This window comes from Grammomys surdaster, unplaced genomic scaffold, assembly GCF_004785775.1.
Source record: "Grammomys surdaster isolate TR1022 unplaced genomic scaffold, NIH_TR_1.0 125881, whole genome shotgun sequence".
Taxonomy (NCBI): domain Eukaryota; kingdom Metazoa; phylum Chordata; class Mammalia; order Rodentia; family Muridae; genus Grammomys; species Grammomys surdaster.
In genome coordinates, this window is record NW_021620706.1 from 3548296 (window position 1) to 3569256 (window position 20961).

Genomic DNA, 20961 nt, shown 5'->3' on the forward strand with positions numbered 1-20961 from the left:
GCAGTGCCCTGCCCTAGATTTGTTAGATTTCTGCTAACAAAATCCTCCTTAAAAAGAAAAAAAGATAAACTGATTAATGACCTCACAAACTCAGGTGAGTGTTAGATTTTTTAAATATTTATTTTTCAGTACACACACACACACACACACACACACACACACACACACACACACAGAGGTCTGAGGACAACTTGTAGGAATTGGTTCTTTGCTTTTACCGTGTGGGTGTAGGGGTATTAATTCAGTTCCTCAGATTGGCAACAGGCGTCTTTATCCAGTAAGCCAACCTTTATTGATTGATTGATAGATAAGGCCTCTGTAGCATTCAGGCTAGCTTTTAACTCCTGAGTATGTAGTTCAGGCTAGCCTTATTCTGTGGTCTTTGTGCTTCAACCTCCTTCAGTTGTGAATTACAGATGTGTGTCCCTGTGCCCAGCCACAGCGTGCCTTCTAAAGCGAAGCATATGAACATAGTTTTTACATTTTTCTTGCTCTCGTTTATGTGAAAATAGCTGTAGACTTTGTGTCACGGGCGGTCAAAGTTCTCCAAGTGCAAATGTCTCTTGGTCCCTATCTCACGACGGGCTGGAGTTCTGTGCCCTCTTCATTTGGTAATGAGTCCTTGTGTCCTTGAGACCTGGCATTGTTACAGTTGTTGGTCCGTTTTATAAAACTCTGAAAAACAAAAGAATAGAGGACCCCAATGATGTGGCTGCAGTGTAGGGGACTGTTTACTAGAAGCTGTCACCCTAGAGGTTTAGGGGATTTAATTTAAAAAGTTTTCCAAATGTATTGAAAATGTTGGTGTGCGTAGTAGGGTAGATTTCAAAGCAGGTTTTTAACTGGAAGTTTACAAGTCAAGGAGTGCAGACCAAATTAGCTTTAGTACAACCATCAGTGTACAGAAAGATGGGTAGAAGTCATAGCTTACGTTTCTATAAATGGAGGGCACATTCATATTTATACTCATTCATTCATAGGAGGTGCTGAAATCCAGTACCTGCCCAAATGACAGTGCTTTGAATGTTTAAGGCCAAAAGAGCTTAACACTTAATTTTTATTGCAACAAAATGAAAGAAAATTACTAAACTATCACTTGACACCCCTCCCCTGCCAAGACAGCTGAAGAGGAGTGTTGAAATGTGTCCTGTCTACGGAGGATAAGGCAAATGATGAGCAATTTATTGTGTGCTGCAAAAAGCTGTTGGAAACGACTGCCTGCTAGCTCCAGATACAAGCAGCTTTGCTGAGGGTGTGCCTGCTTAGCAAGGGGCCCAAGGGCTGTAGATCTGTCAGTAACTGGCACAAGAGGTAAGCTGTCGGCCCAGCAATGTGCTCAACTCAAAGCTTCGTGGATATGCTTGGAAATGCAAAATGCGTTTGATTTTAATATGATAAATATCAAATTGATGGTAAATATCAACTGTCCCAGACGATCCAAGAGGCCAGATCCGGCTGTTGGTGTCAAAGATGTACCTGCTACTGCTGTGTCCACCCACAGTATGCTGCAGTGGAAGAGGCCGAATGCCCCATTTTAATTTCACCTCCGGAGACTGGGTTTCTGTAGGGAAGTGGGGAAAGATGGGGATTACAACAGGAGATGAAATGTTCGCTTACCAAAAACCCTGGGTCCATAAAGTACGGTTTCTCCGACGATCCGTCATTTGTTCCCAGGTCCACAGCAAAGCACAGGAAAAGCGTATCCAGCACAGTTTCAAACACGGATAAGAAACTGTGAGCCACTACATAGGCAAAAAAGGCAACCAGCAGCAGAGGGATGGCCCACACCTGAAGCGCACGGTTGTAGTTAAATGCCATCAGGCCTCCAAAAACGCTGAAGCACACCACCAGCACCTGCGGGAGGGGGATTGTTGAAAACCTTTATAAATAGGGCGGCAGGCTCTTTACCAAAGGATTTGGGGTTTTTTCCCATCAATTACAAGTAATGGTAGTGTGTGTGTGTGTGTGTGTGTGTGTGTGTGTGTGTGTGTCCTAAAGAGAATTTGACAGGATGAAATAGAAGAAAAAAGGAAAACTGGTAGAAGAAAAAAAAATAGCCCAATTAGAGCCAGAGCTAAGATAGACGAGTACTTTATCTGTAAATGTCCTAATGCCTCAAAGCTTTCCTTGTACTTCTCACCGCAGTGTGGCAAAGTCAGCGGGATCTTCACTTTAGAAGTATGTGCGCATGCGTGCGTGCGGTATACGTAATCCTGTGGATGTGTGCGCCGTGTGGAGGCCAGAGGTCGACGATGTCAGATGCCATCCTTGATTGCTCTCCACCTTATTTCGTGAGGCAGGGTCTCGTTGAACCTGAAGCCCATCCACTGGCTAGTCAGTGGCCTCCAGAGATTCTCCCACCTCCGGCCACACCCACCTCCCAGCACTAGAATTAAACATCACAGCCATCTTTTAAGTGGTGCTGGTCGTCATGCACAGACACTGTACCAACTGAGTCTCAGCCGCTTAAAAGCTTTCTCTGTCTCTCTCTTTTGTTTTTGCTTGTGTTTGTTTCTTTGAGATAGAGTTTCTCTGTGTAACCCTGGCTATCCTAGAACTCTGTTGATCCAGCTGGCCTCAAACTCAGAGATCCATCTGCCTCTGCCTCCCGAGTCGTGTGCCACCATGCTTGTCTTCTTCCTTTTTTCATTCTCATTTTTATACTACAAGCAATAGAATTAATTTGCTAAGTGATTGGTTTTATCCTCTGGGCACTAAAGTGGAAAGACTGTGCTAGTGTGCAAGATAATTGGATTCTCCCAGGCTTTTGTGACATGTAATTACTATATTTTTCAGGAACACACTTACAGGGCATGATATACCCAATTTTTCAAAAGATGTGACAGAGTCCACGTGGGACCCCCGTTACTCCCGGATGCCTGTGAAGATGAATACGGAATCTTGCATGCTATTTCCTTCAGAAGCCTAAAGTCTCATACAAAGGTCACTAGGCATGATATGCTTATGGGAAATCTAAGAAAATCCATATTTAAACTGAAATAGAAATATAAATATGTTAAGAATTATGGCCGGGCGGTGGTGGCACACGCCTTTCATCCCAGCACTTGGGAGGCAGGAGCAGGCGGATTTCTGAGTTCGAGGCCAACCTGGTCTACAGAGTGAGTTCCAGGACAGCCAGGGCTACACAGAGAAACCCTGTCTTGAAAAACCAAAAAAAAAAAAAAAAAAAAGTAAAGAATTATGAAACTGCATCCAAAAAAATTTTTTGAAACTAGAAAATGCATCACCCACAATTCTACTAAGGTAATAGCATTACCAAGTTGCATACAGCCATACCTTATATGGCTGTTTTGAAAGGCATAATTAGATTGTGCTTCTGTTACTGTTGTCACATGAAGCATCTCCAGGGCCAGGTGAACCTTAAATGTATGTGTAATGAGCACACACACACCTGTGAGATCCAAGCATGTCTTAACTTGCTTGAAGCCAACTGTGACAGTCATGCACCAGACTGTGCATGCAGAAGCACAGACTCCTCAGTGGGGCACAGACACCATGTATGGTACTCCCCAGGTCACAGGTGGTGACTAAGACCTTGTTCACTTGTGGGCATTACTGAAAACTGGTATTTATGTCAGAGAGGGAGGGATGGCTGAAAGAACTGAGAGTGTTTAGCTGTGAATACAGAAGACATGGTGGGAAGAATCAGAGTCAAGAATCTAAACAGCAGCATCTGAGTAGGAGGGGAGAGAGAAAGCCAACTCTGCAGTTCAGAATGTTGTAGACGACACAGGTTCTGACTCCAGCATCCAAATCACAACTGCCAGTTCCAGGGGCTCTGATACATTCTTCTGGTATCAGCTCCATGCACATGATGAACGCAAACACAGACACATACATAGGCTAGATAGATGATGGATGGATGGATAGACAGATGATGGATGTTTGGATGGATGGATGGACAGATGATTGGTGATTGGATGGATGGATGGATGGATGGACAGACACATGATGGATTGGGAGGAAAGGTTCCCTTTCCAATTTCTGAGATTTCCATCTCACTAATCTATTCATACTGCAAATTATTTCTTTCTAAGGTAACACATATGTCTCAAGGACTGGATGGTCTCAGTGCATAAGCATGGATCAGTGGAAGAGGGATCAGACAAACTAAGCCATGTAGAATAAGGTAGGCCCAGAAGATGAAAACATCACAGAAAAGAGCATAGTGTGTAGTACAGCACAGAGAATCTAATCTGAGCCATGACCACTCAGGCTGGTGCATCACCGTCATCAACATTATGTTTGTTATCCCTACAACCCAGGAGAGGCACAGGTTACATTCATTTTCTTTTAATTATAGTCCTGGAGCCTGACCCCAATGGCCTCACACAAGCGACACCTTGGAGATCTCCACTGGCCTACATCATAACCTAGCACATTTTTTACTTTTTATTCTGGAGACAAGGTCTCACTAATTAGTCCAGGCTAGCCTTGAGCTCACTCTATAGCCTAGGCTAGCCTTGGCCTTGAGCGCTTCCTGGCTCAGCCTCAGGGTATAGCGTATGACACAGCATAGAGAGGATTACAGACCTGCAACACAAGACCTTGAAGTTCAAAGTTTCCGAGTTATGAGCTCTGTCCTTTACACCACAAGATGCTGGAGCACTAAGGAGCCTCTTTACTGCACAAAGCATTTTAAAAAGATAGTCAAGTAACTTCAGAAACACAACTAGCTCCATTCAGATTGCTCAGATTCCTTTTTTCTTTTTTGTTCTTTCTTTCTTTTTGAGACAGGATCTTGCTATGTTGCTCCAGCCATCCTGGAACTCACTCTGTAAACCAGGCTGGCCTCAAACTCAGAGATCCACTTGTCTCTGCCTCCCAAGTGCTGGGGGTTAAAGACATGAGTGGCTTTCAGATTCCATTTTATAGACTTACTGCCCTTAAATAATGTACAAGTTAATCAAATTAATGAAACGTCTATGCTTTAGGACCAAGACGCAATCCACAAAGCTCACTCATTTCTGAGGTTAGCAGCCTTCTCATTTTAGACAAACAAAATCAGGAATCAAAATAATGGAGTTGGTCAGAGGCAAGATAGACAGAGATTAAAATAGCCACTGTAGGTGCTGTGGGCCCTGGAAACATGAAACCTTAGTTTCATCTGTAAAACAGGAAGGCTCACAGGATTGGGGGACTGAATGAGGGGTGAAGCATGATGGCTACTCCAGAGTAACAAACTCGGATCTCCTTTCAAGTCAGCCTCCATATTGGCTAATTCGTTGACTTCCAGATTCCAGGATTTATTTAGTCAATACATCTCACCTTTCCCAGGAAAATGACAAAGTTTCCAAAGCAGTTAACAGACGTGAGATGACTTGAATTCTTGGATATGATTGCGTGCGCGTCTTTTGCTGATGTACAAAAGTCCGTCCCATTAATGGCAACTGCGGTGTACGCATCCTAGAACAGAAGGCAGTGGTTACGAATACAGTGGTTCGAGTCATTTTAAGGCAAGAGAATGACAGTACAGAGTCTGTGCCTGTAGACCTAGTGTCTCCACCCAAAACAAACAAGCTGGATCTGTTTCTGATCATAGTCAAATATATTTCCATACCATTCGGAAAATGGGAAAGGACCTCAGATGAACACTGCAGGTTAAATGTCCCACCATGCTCATGGAAAGAATGAATAGATAAGGGTTTTAAAAATGTTTTAATACACAATAGAGTTAGAGGGCAGGAAAAGGAGTTCAGGTACCAAGAAGAGGGCAGACCCTAGTGACTTGTGAGCTGAACCCAAGGCCTGTATGGAGTTAGTGAGGGTTTCTGGGACAGGGATCCCCTCGGCCTGAGAGGTAATGTTGGTTGTTTCTAGAGAACTGCATCTCCTGTACAAATTAGGATACATAATTTGAGATCAGCCAACCTTGGAAAAGCACTTAAAAAAAAACCTACTATGTGTCCAAGATAGTTGAATATTTGGGGTTTGGGCAAGAACAAGACAAAAATCATTCCACCAGGGGATGGTGGATCCCCACAACTGCACTGATGGAAGTGGGCTCCCCAGAGCAGGACAGAGACAGGAAAATGCAGAACAACCAGAACTCTGCCTAAGGACAGTGGGACGATGGCTAAGAGGCATGCTGAAGGCGCTCAGAGGAAATGGGACACGGGCCAGAGGGAACAGTGGGAACAGCCGGATGATGTGAAAAAGGAAGGGACAGATAGAAAAACTGAATAGAAATGAAAAAAAAAAACAACAAAAACAAAAAACAATAACAACAAAAACTCCCACACATTTTAAAGATTATATAGTTGGCTTTTGCCTTTAAGTAAGCATTTTATGTTGTTTCATAGCTTCTAAAATTTTAATTTCTAGTAACTCAGTTTTATGGGGGGATGTGTTTTACATATGTGCAGGAAGGTACACTTTGAATTTAGCCAAGAACTCAAGAAGTGAAGTGAACCTACTGGCTATTTAAAATATTCTGATATAAATAAGTACGGAATGTCTTAACTTCGTGATTTTAGATACTTTAAGATTAGATTTCCAAAAAATAATATTTCTAAGTCTGTGTGTGTGTGTGTGTGTGTGCGCGCGCGGGCGCCTGTGCGCGGGCGCCCGTGAGCATGTGTGTTTAGAATGACAGGTTTGTTTTTTTTTTTTTTTAGTTTGTTTGAGACAGGGTTCACATAGTGCAGACTGGCCTCAAACTTACTCTACTGTCAAATATGACCTGGACCTTCTGGTCCTCTGGCATCTCCCTCTCAAATGCTGAGCTTTTAGGCCTGGGAGTCACACAGAGTTTATGTGGTGTTGGGAACTGAATTCAGGCCTTCTCACATGGAGGCCAGCACTCTACCAACCGAATTCTATCCCCAGCTCAGACTCATTCTTTCAAAGACTGGAAAGCAAGATTAAGGGCACTTTCCCAAAGCCCCCTGATGAGTCAGTAAGACAAAGAATCTTTTCTTTAAACTCCAACTGTCTGGATTTCGCATTTCATCAGTTTTCATTAGGCCAAAACTCAATTTAAAAGCACAGTGGTTACGGGAAGCACAGGCCCTGGAGGCCAGCTGTCTTTGGGCTCAAATCCTGGCTCTTCCACTGAGGAGACACTGGGCATGGGTGGGTGACCAGCCTCTCAGCTCCTTTTCCTTATCCAAGCAGGGGACCTACTGATGGGAGGTTTAAGGACACATGCCTGAGGAACCCAGCATCTGGCAATAGTACCTGGAGGCTGATCACTCTCACGTAGCTAGAGCTCTTCAAAGATGGCGTCATTTACCACTGGGAGCACGGGTCAGCTCCTTAAGCCTCTGGAGGCCATGGGAATGACCTGTGTTGTCTTCATCCTCATAGGAATTCATGGCCAGCTATGTGTTTCAGACCGGTGCCCAGTGCCCAGCGTGGTTGCCATCTTCCTCTCTTTAGTAAAGTTCCAACCCAAACCCACAGCCCCAAACTTTCCCTTTCTATTGATTCCTAGTGGACATCCCGATTCATATGGGGAAGGGTAGGTTGGTTTTTGTTTTGTTTATGCTTTTTTTTTTGTTTGTTTTTGTTTTTGTTTTTTTTCCGAGACAGGGGTTCTCTGTGTAGCCCTGGCTGTCCTGGAACTCACTCTGTAGACCAGGCTGGCCTCGAACTCAGAAATCCACCTGCCTCTGCCTCCCGAGTGCTGGGATTAAAGGCGTGTGCCACCACTGCCCGGCTCTTTTTTTTTTTTTTTTTTTGAGGGAGGATTTTCTCCCTGAAACCTACTGCCTCACAGTCCATCACTCATGGGCAACAAAAATAGATTTTGTTTCTCCGCTAAGATGATTAAATGGTACGTTTTCGTGCATGTGTCAATTCCACAACTTTCCAGGAGGCTCATAACCATTTATCTTTTCTTTAACATTTCATGGCCCACTGAAGGAGAACACTAAAACCACATTGACAGGGAAATTATATATGCCTTCCTGAAGTGACTACAGTAATAGCATTTTACTGTGAGATCCCACCCTCCCTGCCACATCGAGACCTAGATTAATGACTGGCTGAATGAGGGGTGGGGGCAGCATTGCCCAAGATGCAGGATACAGACTAAGCATCCTGCTGTTTCAGTATTAGTGGTCCACACTGATGCTGAGTAGAAGTTGTTTCCTTGGCAGGCATCTGGAGGAGGGACTGCACTAGGCTGTCCATAGTATGCACACGTGTCTGAGCTGACAGCTTCGGGACCATGTGCTAAGGGAGCTATAGAGGTTGACATTGTGTGGAAAGGGTGGCTTGTGATGGAGGCTAGGGAACAAGCACAATGTGTCACTCATTCAAACAATGAAGGGAGGAACCCTCTCTCGTCCATGGCTAACCTTTCAGCAAGGAAAAGAGGGTAATGGTTAAACCACTCTGAGTTGATGACCATGTAAAATTTACAGGATGAAACTGAAATAGGGTCTCATGTACCTGTTCTCAGATTTATCTACAGCTATGATGACTTTGAACTTCTGATCTTCTGTCTCTACATCCCAAGTGCTGGGATTACTAGCATGGTCTGGATGGGTAAGCACTCTACCAACCAAGCTACCTCTCTAGCCCGGGTCAAAGGATTTAAGGTTTGACTTTCTATGCCATGCTTTAGAAAGGAAAAGGAGAAGTGAAGCGTGTGGAATGAGAGCAGGAGAAGATCACAGGGAGAATTTGTTTTCTGGGGCCTAAAACACCTGATTTTATTCTAAGTTTTCTCCATCACTTAAGATATAATAAAGGTAGTAAGTAGTTCTCAATCTGTAGGTTGCAACCCCTTGCAGTGAGGACATGTCAAACGACCCTTTCACAGGTGTCCCGTATCAGATATCCTGCCTATCAGATATTTACATTATAATTCACAACAGTAGCAAAATTACACTTGTGAAGTAGCAACAAAGATAATTTGATGTCTGGGGGGAAGGGGAGCACCACATGAGGAACTGTATTAAAAGGGTCACAGCATTAGAAAGGTTGAAAACCAGTGCTGTAGGAGGAATAAGCCAGGAATTACGGCTGAAAACCATCATATCAGAACTCTGCGAGACATCCCCACACAAACCATAATACCCACAGGGCCCTGTTGCACTTAGGGTCAATGTGGTGTGACCACACATCCACCCAGTGCACTGGCAAAGTGGCAGTGACAAACCAGAGTCTGGCCCAAAGTCAAGAAACTCTCCCCTGAGCACAAATGCCAGGACCAGGAACTGTAATTCTTCCCAGATGCTCTGGCTCCTGAACCCCACCCCACCCCCACAGCAGATGTCCTATGGTATGTCCCCAAACAGCCAGACACAAACTCAAAAGGAGCTTCCTATCTCCTATCTGTGGCCTTTAAATGTTTTCTTCTGTAGGCAGGTGTGCAACTTATATGTGGAAGTAAATACTGACACAAATATTCACTCAGTACAGACTGTGTTCCACAGACACTTCCTGAACGTGCTGATTCATTTAATCCTCTTAGCCCCCAGCCAGTAAGGTGGCTCAGAGCACCCAAGCACAAAGATGCCATTCGGAGTCACCCACGTGGAGCTGAGGTTACATCACTCCTGGGCCTCTGACTCACCCAGATCCATTGGCAGAGAAATGTTTACATTGATGTGTGTTTTGGGCATTTCCTTCAGACAGCAGTGTGGTGTGTTGTGAGAGCTTTCTTAGTGACCTGGCAGGACAATTCTGTAGAAGGAGGCTGGGATTGCTGCTTACCTCTCAAAGCCTGCAGAACAACCTCTGCCAGGTCTTGCTCTTCTCATGAACCCCGTTTTGGGTTTTGTAAAAAGACATCTGCTGGCTTTAAAGTTTTGCATTAAAGACTGTCAAGTTGGCTTGGAGAGATGGTTCAGCAGCTAAGAGGGCTTGCTATGACAGTATGGGGACCTTGGTTCAAATTCTCAGAACTCACAAAAACAATGGAGTGAAGGGGCTGGAGAGAGGGGCTCAGCGGTTAAGAGCATTTACTGGCCTCAGTGAGAGAAGATGCACCTAACCCTCGAGAGACTTGAGGCCCCAAGGAGTAGGGAGGTCTGGTGGGGTGGGGGTGGGGCTGGGTGTGGGAACATTCTCTTGGAGATGGGGGAGTGGAGTGGGGAGGAGAGAAGGGATGGGATGAGGAACAGTCAGAGAGCAGACAGGGAGCAGAGGGGGATAACGACTGTAAAAAGAAAATAATAATAATAATAAGCATTTACTGTTCTTACAGAGGACCTGAGTTTGGTTCCTGGCACAAACATGCCTTCCTACAACCCTCTGTAACTCCAGTTGCAGGGATCTGATGCTCTCATCTGACCTCTGCAGGCCCCAGACATGCATGTGGTACACATACATATATGCAGGCAAACATTCGGACACATAAACAAAATAAATACAGTTCTGCTATCCCAATGTGGGTGAAAGTGGCAGAGACAGGAGGCTCACTGGATCTTGCTGGGTACCAGAAAGCTCCAGGCTCAGTAAGTGACATTGCCCTGTGGGGGAGGGGGGATGGTAGAGAGTGGTTTAACAGGAAACCTGGTGTCCTTCTCAGGCCTCTTTGAGTATATATGTGTGTGTGTACCCATGCACACACACATACCTATGTGCACACACACACAGACACACACATGCATGCACACATGTGCACATGGGTTTACAAAGTGATTCACAGTGGACTAGTGCCTTTTTCTAATCACATGACTTGGCCTTAACCTAGTAAAATAATCACTGGAGGCACTATTATTCCCATTTAATAAAGAATTTTAATCATCATGCTATTAGGTAACAGAAAAAGCTAGATTAACTCTTTATCTTGAGAGGGTTCTCAAGAATATTAACACATAGAAAGGTGCCCCCCCCACACACACACACACTCCTTAAATCAAAACTGAAGCTTACACAGCCTGGTCCTTAGTCCTCTGTCCCCTGAGAGCACCCATCTGTCCTCCCCACAAACTGAACCGGCAGCGTCTTTTGATGGCAGAGCTGTGAACTTGAGCTACTGTTGACTCTTCAAAAAAAGTAAATAGAGTTTTCCTCCATAGAGAAGGGAAAGGATTCGCCCCAAAGCCCTGCTATGAATAGCCAGCTTTATTTCTGGAATGACTTCTCTGAGTTCTGATTTTATTCACTCAAAATAAAGTAAGAACTCCTAAAACAAACTTGAGTAACTAATACACCCTCAGACCTCAGAGAAGCACACGGGTAGCTGAGTCCACACACATCCAGACGGCCTTCTGAGGCCCCTAGAAAAACTTGCAGGAACTAGTCCAAGCCAGTTTCATCTCTGATTTTATCACAAACACATGGAGAGGAAGTCAAGGCACCCGACAAACACTCCTGGGCCTTCCAGGGCCTGGCATTTACCAGCCCCTTCAAGAATTCACTGTTTACCAGGCTGCAAACCACCACCAAAGAGACTGTGAGAGGGGAAGCCAGCCAGCCCAGTCCTCCTCAGGGGTCCTGCCAGGAGGAGGCACTCCGGGTTGGGGACGGGGAGTGGAGACTGAGAGTCATTCCTGCCAAGAAAGCCAGAAGCAGAGCAATACAGTCTTGTTTGCTTTTCTGAAATTTATTTGCTCTCAGGCTTAATTTTTAGAATGGTCTGATTCTTTCCAAGCTCATCATTGGGGGAAAAAAAATTTAAGCATCACAGAGACAGAGAAGAAAGGAAACCACTGATCAGACTCAAGTAGCCCCTGTGAAGGACACCACCTCCTTTGCCTCCCAACATTCCTTGGCAAATCTGCACAGCTGAAAGGACAGGCAAGCACACAGACGAGCCCAAAGGCAACAGAACTGATGTCTACAAAGTTTTTCAATGAAGGTACAAATGTTGTCAAGTAAAGAAAGTGATGTTCAATCCCCACTGAGGGAATATTTAAATTTCTCACAAATACTTTCATACACAAGAATCAGTTTTATAGCTGGGCAGTGGTGGCACACACCTTTAATCTCAGCACTTGAGAGGCAGAGGTAGGCGGATTTCTGAGTTCGAGGCCGGCCTTGTCTACAGAGTGAGTTCCAGGACAGCCAGGACTACACAGAGGAAACCCTGTCTCAAAAAAACAAAACAAAACAACAACAACAAAAAAAGAATTAGCTTTCTAAAACCCCTTTTCTATTAACTTATTTAAATTTTATTTTATTAATTATTAGTGTGTGTGTGTGCGCGTTCATGTGCGTGCACACGCATGCACATTCGTGTAGACAAGTCTATGGTATATGTGTGGAGGTCCAAGGATGACACATGGTAGTTGGTTCTCTCTTCCCACTGTGAATTCCAAGAATGAAACTCCGGTCACCAGGCTTGTGTGTAGCAAGCAGTGTAACCCAGTAAGTTATCTCACTGGTCTTAAAACCCTTCTTAAAATCAATCATGAAAAACTGGGACTAGAAAGACTGCTCAGCTGGTCAGGTACTTGTCCTGGAGGCCTGAAGACCTAAGTCAGATCCATAGAACGCAAGTTAAAAATCAAAACAAACAAAATGAGCCAGACCCAGAAGCTCGTGCCTTTAACCCCAGCATCTAGAGGCAGAGGTAGGCAGATCTCTGTGAGTTCAAGGCTGCTTGGTCTACCAAGTGAATTCAGGGCCAGCCACTGGCTACAGAGTGAGACCTTGTCTCAAACAAACAAACAAACAAACAAACAAACAAAACTTGTGGCACACAAGCTTTGTAGTCACACCATTGAGAAGGTGGGGCCAGGTTGGTCCCTATGGCTCTCTGTCCAGCCAGCCTAGCCTACCCGGTGAGTTCCAGGCCACTGTGAGACCCCGTCTCAAACAAAGGTGGACAATGCCTGAGTGGTGACACAGAAGGTTGTCCTCTGGCCTCACATGCTGTGCACACGTGTGTGCTCACACCTTCAACACACATGGATTAAATCGACATGAAAACTGTTGCTTTTAAATAATATTTTTTAGGTGTATTAATTTTAGGAGTTTGGGAGAGGGATCAGTTCCTTGGAGCTACAGACCGTAGTGAACCACTATGTGTGTGCTAGTGCCCCGATCTGGGTCCTCTGGAAGAACAGCCAGTGCTCTTAACCACTGAGCCATCTGTCCAGCCCTGCAAAAACTGTTATGAGGGTTAAAAGACTTATTTTCCCTAGCATTGTGTTTTAACTTTAGGGAGTGTTGATTGTGATAGTTCTCTTTCTCTCTGGCCTCTCAATTTCATGGTTTTTGAATTGTTCTGTCTCTGCCAGGGTCACGAATACCTAGAACCTCTTAGATGAGGACCTCTACTTCTGACCTGAACCAGCATGGCCCTAGGTCTGCCATCTCCAACACCCTGCTGTACCCCTCTCCCCCTTCCTGTTGCACCGTTCTGCAGAACCCCACAGTCCCTCTGTCAAATGCTTTTCCTGAGCCCTCCTTATTCTGTCTGCAGGGATATTTGCTGAATAGATAAGTAAAGATGGCCTGGGCAAAGATTACCTTCCAAATAATATTCCTTCATGCTAAACTTGAATTTGACTTTCAAATACTCCCCCATGATGTTCTGCCTCACCCAGAAGGGACAGAGCCTACCTACCATGGACTGAAAATCCTGAAACCATGAGCCAAAAGAAAACCTTCTTCTTCCTTAAAGTTGTTTCCCTCTGGTATTTCATCACAGTGCTGAAAAACTGACTCATTCAAATGAAATGATATGACAGTTGTCCTTTTGAAATGGATTATTTAACTTAGTATATATCTTCTCAAAATTTATATTTTCTTTAGCATATAACAGGGTTTCTTTTCTTTTAAAGGCTTTATAATATTTCACTGTATTTGTATAATTATTTGCTCACCAACTTCATGGACATGAGGTGACGTCTCATGGTTTTGAGTTCTATTTCCCTAGATGTAGAGTATATTTTCATGTGTTTTATTAGCTATTTGTGTGGATTCTTTGGAGATATGTCTTTTCAAATCCTTTGCGTTATATGACTTGCTGCAGTTGAGCTGAAGACCTTTATACATTGGTGATCTTAGTCCCTTATCACATGTGACTTGTGGCAATATTTTCCCAGTCCAAAAATGGGTCTTTGACTCTGTGGATCACTGCAGATCGTTTCTTAGGAGGCTTGGCCTGTGCCTGGTGATGCTTGGCCATGAAGCTATACCTCATCAGCTCTTGAGTTTAAGGTGAACCCTTTCTTTTTTTTTTTTTTTTTTTTTGGTCTGTGTTTTTGTGTCACATATGAGCAATTGAGGCCAAATCCAATGCCTTCCATACCCTTCTTCCTGTGTTTTCTTCCAGGTTTTTTTGTTTTGTTTATCATTTTTTGTTGTTTTTGTTTTTTTGTTTCATTTTTCGAGACAGAGTTTCTCTGTGTAGCCCTGGCTGTCCTAGAACTCACTCTGTAGACCAGGGTGTCCTCGAACTCAGAAATGCACTTGCCTCTGCCTCCCAAGTGCTGGGATTAAAGGCATATGCCACCACTGCCCGGCTTGTTTATCATTTTTTAAAAATTAAATCTACTTTAATTTAATGTATATGGGTGCTTGGCCTGCATGTAAGAGCTCTACACGTATGTACTGCCCAAGGAGGACTGAAGAGTCCAGATCCTCTAGATCTGGAATGACAGGTAGTTATGACCTGCCGTAAAGGCCCTGTGAATCAAACCTGAGTCCTCTGGAAGAGCAGCCAGTGCTCTTAACCTCTGAACTATCTCCTCAGCCCAGGGAGTTATAGTTTTGGTTCTTACTTTGAGGTTTCAGTTCACTGTGAGTTGGTGTTTGACTGCTACACAGTGAGTCTTCTGCATGGAGATCCCAGGTTTCTCAACCATGTTTGTTGGGAAACCTGCCCTCTCTGTACAATATAATGTGATGTTGCTAGCCATATATGAGACAATTTATTTCTAGCTTCTCTGTTCTGTTGCAAAAGTCTACATATCTAGCTAACATGTACCTTTGTTTAGGCAGTACTGTAGCATCTTAATCGTGATGTTTATTTGTTTTCTTTCTTAACTCCCAATACCTGGCTGCTGGTCTTCTCATTTCTTTCTTTCTTTTTTCTTTTTTTTAAAGATTTATTTATTTATTTTATTTATGAGTACACTGTCACTGTCTTCAGACACACCAGAAGAGGGCATCCAATCTCATTACGGATAGTTGTGAGGCACCATGTGGTTGCGGGGATTTGAACTCAGGACCTCTGGAAGAACAGTCAGTGCTCTTAACCGCTGAGCTATCTCTCCAACCCCTGGTCTTCTCATTTCAACGTACCCTCTCCACTGGTACATCTACTTGGTAAGCTGTTCTCCTGCCATTCAGTCCTAGATAAGGGCAGCTCTTTTGAGCCAGTACTTTTTTTTTTTTTCTCTTGCTTTACAAATTCCCACCCACTCTTTGTAAATGAAATTGCTGTACAAAGGCATCATAAACGCAGGGCTGGTGTTGAGACCATATTTGCCTCATGGTCATCCTTCAGGCCACAGACATGTCTGAAGGTCTGCCTGGGTCAAGCTCCCAGATACAGACTAGAATAGGGCAGGCAATGAGATTAGCCGCCTATTGTTCCTTGGACTTTCCCACCTTTATTTGCTGTTCCTTTTATGGTGAGAAGCATGGTGTGGCAAACACCCCAAGAGAACCTTCTCCACGTTCACACTGGGATTCACCCTGATGAAGTCATTTAGTGCAGCTGTCTCATTCCTCAGCAATCTCACTAAGTCTCTCTTTACCCCACCCCTATGCCAACTGAAGCGTTCTGTAAAAGGCAAAAGACGGGAGTAGATAAAACCACAACGGCTGTCAAAGGCTGGATCCAACTGCCAAAGCCTTGAGAGACTTCCTAGCCCCACCTACTTAAGACATCTAAGGGAACTAAATTTATCCACACCACTCCCTTGTCTACTTTTCAGAGAACTTGTTTCCCAATGTCTAGAGCAGAAGTTCTCAACCTGTGGGTCTCAACCCTCAAATGGGAAGTTGACTGACCCTTTCACAGGAGGTCACCTAAGACTCACTAAGAACACTCAGATATTTGTACTACTATTCACAACAGTAGCAACATTATAGTTATGAAGTGGTGGTGACAATTATTTTGTGGCTACTTCCCCTCATGGCTGCTTCTTCCTCTCACCTCTCGTTCTCCCTGCTTCTCCCTATCCTGTGGACCACAGCTGTGGAAGGGAAGGAAGAAGCCATCATGAGCTGGGTGGTGGTGGCGCACGCCTTTAATCCCAGCACCTGGGAGGCAGAGGCAGGCGGATTTCTGAGTTCGAGAGTTCGAGGCTAGCCTGGTCTACAGAGTGAGTTCCAGGACAGCCAGGACTACACAGAGAAACCCTGTCTCGAAAAAACCAAAAAAAAAAAAAAAAAAAAAAAGAAGAAGCCATTATGAAAGGAGATGGACCATGAGCACGTGACCAGGAGAAACATCAAGTATCTGGGGTACACAGTTGGGGAGGTAGCCAGACCAGTAGTTAGAAGAGTAGATTATGGGTTACCCCTCAGTAATTGTCAAATCCAAATAAAATAACCATGGTCTGAGTCTCATTTCTTTGTAAGCTAATCGAGGACAAGTTTAAATTGGCTGTCTGTATTACATGAGGGCAAAGAGAGAACCCATCTACCGCTTTTACTAGCTTTCCTCCTTCTCCCAGCTTTTAACCCGGCAATGTGGAAAGAGCAGGGAAGAGCTTCTCAACAGGACCTGAATGCCTTGGAGCAGATGGTGTGTGGTTAGGTCTTTCTCCACCTGCAGAAGGAAACCCCACTGGGCTATGGGACAAGGGACCAGAGGTTGGTGGGATCTGACCAGTGGTTTAGGTTTCCTTTGTTTTAACAAAACAAATAAATGTAGGAGCCTTTCATGACCACCTCTAGGGCTTTTGTTTATCTAGGAAGGAGGAAGCTGCAGAGACGTGTTCTTTTAGAAGAGCTACTAACCTACTGTTCACAAATCTGGGCATATCAGATCATATGCCGTGGCTTTGTAAAAGAATTCCATTTCCTAGAGAGGGCCCAAGGATCCAGTAAGACAGATTTTATTTTCCCCCAAAGGGCAACCTGTGCTAACTGATGCCTGGGAACACCTGAAACCTTGAATAAAAGCCCCCTGTTAGCAGTCTGTCTAAGCTCTGCCCCACAGTTACCTGGCAACTGCCAGGTAGGCCTGACTCACCATAAAAGGGGCTGCTTGCTCCCTCCTCACTCTCTTTCTCCTCTCTCACTCTTGCTCCTCCCTTCCTACTCCTGCCCTCTTCCCCCCCATTCCCTCCACCATGTGCTCATGGCTGGCCTCTACTCCTCTTCTCCCTCTCCTTCTCCCCCTCCCCCTCTCTCTCTGCCTTTCTCTGCCTCTACTGCCCTCTTAACTCTCCTCCCCATGCCCTTAATGAATTCTATTCTATTCTATACTGTTGTGTGGCTGGTCCCTCAGGGAGAAGGGATTCCTCAGTATGGGCCCATGGAGGCACCTCCTCCCTCCATACCTGATTACACCTCCATAGAACACATCCCCCCACTCTTTATCTTTTTATAAACACATCACCCCCAAATAGTGATTCACCTTCCTGCACAACCGGAACTCAAAGTCAGACATGATGCACCGCTGAGTTTTAGTCTTTGATTCACAGTCCTATTCAAAGATGAAACTCAGGTGAGAGAGCCGAGAAATGTACCCACAGTGGGTGTCTTGCTTGTAAGGATTTTGGAGGAGTCTCAAGGAGACTCTGACAGTAACCTTTTTTTTCCCCCAAGAAAAAGACCCAGCATGGAGATAGTGTGGAGAAATCTCCTTCCTATCATAAAGAAGATTAGATTTGTGGTAGGAACTACTTAATTGTTTAATTCCATTTCTCAAGCTAAGCGGATTTGGAAGACATCAACAATCTCTAATCTTTACATTTCTTTAGTATTCTTGGAATGTAGGACATTCCTCTTGCATTCTTTTTTTTTTTTTTAAACTTTTATTTATTTATTATATGTAAGTATTCTGTAGCTGTCTTCAGACACCCACAAGAGGGCATCAGATCCCATTATAGATGGTTGTGAGCCACCATGTGGTTGCTGGGATTTGAACTCATGACCTCTAGAGGAGCAGTCAGTGCTCTTAACCACTGAGCCATCTCACCAGCCCTTCCTCTTGCATTCTGAGCATCCTTTTTTTTTTTTTTTTTTTTTTTTTTTAAACCCCTATGAACATGTCTCTGTCTTCTGATGCAGAGGATCAGGGCACCTACCTCAGACACAAAGCTGCTGCAGGCAGGCATGTAGGAGATCCGTATATGGCTGTAAGATCTTCCACATCCAACACTGTCACAGCGTGTCCTCATTCATGAGGAAACTGGGTTTTGCTGACTTCAGTGGTAAGATCATCATTTAAAACCCAAGAGTTCCCATCTGCTATTCCCAGCATATTTAAGACATGCTTTGATGGGACGGTAAGAACATAAGTTGGTGGCTTTGTGTTTTACATGAGCTCAGGATTGCGAAGTGCACCTCATAATTAAGAAACGACAACCCCTTCGGTAGGGTGACGGTTTTTAGACTTGTGTTTCTAGAAGCAGTCCTAGATACCCTTGCTAGGCCATGTCCGAACGTTCCTGATGAAAAATGGAGGGCATGAAGGCTTGATGGAGAAGAGACAGGGTCAGACAAGCCTGTCTCCTAGGACTGATGGGCTGGCTGGGCTTTCTCAATTGACAGACGTAGTCATACTCTGTGTCCTGATCTCTGGTTTGGATGTAAGTGCTGGACCTGCAGTTGAGGGAAACTTCGGTCTACTTTGGGTTGTGAGAAGCAAAAGCGCTATTCTGAACAATCTGCTCCCCTATGAGTGATGAATATGGTGGTAGTGTCTGGGGCTGGGGATGAGAAAAACAGCTTAGGTGAATGCCCCCCCCCCCATGGGTACTGATATCCCTCAACTGAGACGATTAGATGAATAATCTCATGAACTCAGCAGTCTTCCAAATACCACAGGAGACAACCAGGAGCTCACAATCAGGAGTTCACACACTTAGCCATGCGCTGGCAATGGATGGTAACGTTAATGTCTTCTGTTTTATCCCTATGCCAGCCATAGAGCTAAGAGGATTACAAAAGGGCTTTCATCATCTGTCATAACCCATAACCCTGGGAAAATGACACTTTAACTATCAACTTCTCTGGCACATCGACTTCCTGTATTTGGTGACTTGGTGAGTAACTAAATCCTCTCTCTCCCCCACTGAACAACAAAACCAGGTAAATCTGGGTGACCTCTACTCCAGGATTCAAACTTGTATTTTCACTAGTCCTCTGAGGGCATTCCTTCCAGAGGCTGTGTCCTCAGAGTCCTAGCTCCTTAGCCATCAGGAGATACCTTCTCTTTGTTATAGCAAAGAACATTTATGGAACATGTAAGAAGAGGCAGTTGACACACTTAAATATTGGTGTTATTAGCTTACTTAACCATCCTTCCTGTCTATGAGGTCGTCATTGAGACTTTTGTTTTATATTTGAGAAAACAGAAGCTAACGGGGTGAAAGGTCCCGTAGTATATGACTCAGATCCAGATCCTCAAACTGAATTCTTATTCTGGTCCATTGCTGGGGAAATGGAAATGTGGATTTAGATCCCAAGAGGGGTAAGGATCGAGGAAGAGAGAAAGCTGGTAGACAGGGGCGATTGTCTTCTAGAGGGATGGAGGGGAGGGGATGGAAGAGCCTTGGAGCAGGAAGCTGGGAGTCTCTTCCTATCACTATGGGGAGATCCAGGCCCCCCAAGGACCCAAACATTCCTGACCCTTCTGCCCTAGCAGCACAGGGTGCCTTCCACATTGTCCCTGTGAAGGGTCAATCTGCATATAGTTTGGCTCACCTCACACTGGATAATGGGACACACCCACTCTCTGCCTCTTAGTGAAGTACAGAAAGCAGAAGACACAGGATAGAGACGAGGGATGAGCGTATTCTGCTCACCTTGTACCCTTGGATGAGGCACAAATCCTCAGGCCTACAGATTTTGCTATAATCAGGTGTTTCCTGATGTCTGAAGGGCTGGGGCTTGGAGGACCTAGCCTGTAGAAGGAGTTCCCTAGGACAGGTTTAATCCCATATTTGAATCATGAAGCCAATGTCACCCAGATTCTCCTGGTTTTGTTGTTTAATGGTCAAGAATCTCCTTTCGGAGAATATGTCATTTCTCCTTGGGGAAGAGGCAGACTTCAAGAGTCAGTGTGTGGGGGATGGGGAGCAGAGCACAGGCTTGCTCAGCCCTCTCCTGACTGTCTTGGAGGGGTGTGTCCTGCTGTTACAGAAGCTGCACCCTCATCTCCAGCTTCCACTCTCTGGGTAAGACCTGTGTGAGAGTGGCTTGGTCCCTCTGATGTAGGGTGAACCCTTGACAAGCAGTTTATGGGATGCATTTTCCCATAAACCAACAGATCTGGTGTTTGAGGAGATATTTTCAGGCTCCACTCTTGTGTCTCTCAACAGTTTTGAACTTTGACAAGGAAGGCCTATTGTGGTTTCCAAAGCTCAAGAGGCAACTCTCACTTTCCTTTTATCTAAGGCCTTAGAGTTTAAATGTTATCCTCTGTTCAGAAGAGAATAATAACAGTGCGCCCCTCAAGGGCTGATGAGTGAGGAGGCCCACTGTAGTTAATACAGGTGACCTAAGAGTGCTCAGCATAGCGTCTGTAAGTACCCAATACACAGCAATCTCTGGGAGTAGCACACTTGGGAGGAAATCAGAGTCATTTATGCTGAATACAGTCACCTCCTAGCAGAGGTACCTGCTTTACCAGGTACCCCTGTATCATCCTCCCCCCCCCACTTGATAGTGATGCAATCCTTCATTTAATAAACTCCAATTATTTTTTTCCTCAAAATAGAATCTCAAGTCAGGAAGGACCTCAAAGTCTTGTCCAAGGTGGCAGCTGTGCCCTGAGCCTTTCCCCCAGGACTGAGGGTGTACCAAGGTCCATTTAGAGAAGAGCACCCTAGGGCTTCAGCCTCTCATGCCCTGACAGTTGCAGTGTGCTCCCAGCAGGTGGGAGCTGAGCCTGGGACGGGAACACAA

At 44.8% G+C, this 20961-nt stretch overlaps 1 protein-coding gene across 1 annotated transcript in view; it reads right to left on the minus strand.

Moving 5' to 3' along the window:
• Window positions 1-273: 273 nt before the first annotated feature.
• Slc44a3 (solute carrier family 44 member 3) overlaps window positions 274-20961 on the minus strand; it is a 74890-nt gene continuing 54202 nt past the window's right edge. The window contains exons 13-15 of the mRNA XM_028752186.1: window positions 5290-5427; window positions 1618-1854; window positions 274-675 (exon numbers count right to left, since the gene is read on the minus strand). Of these exons, the coding sequence (XP_028608019.1) occupies window positions 571-675; window positions 1618-1854; window positions 5290-5427 (480 nt within the window). The 3' untranslated portion in view covers window positions 274-570. The remainder of the gene's footprint in view (window positions 676-1617; window positions 1855-5289; window positions 5428-20961) is intronic.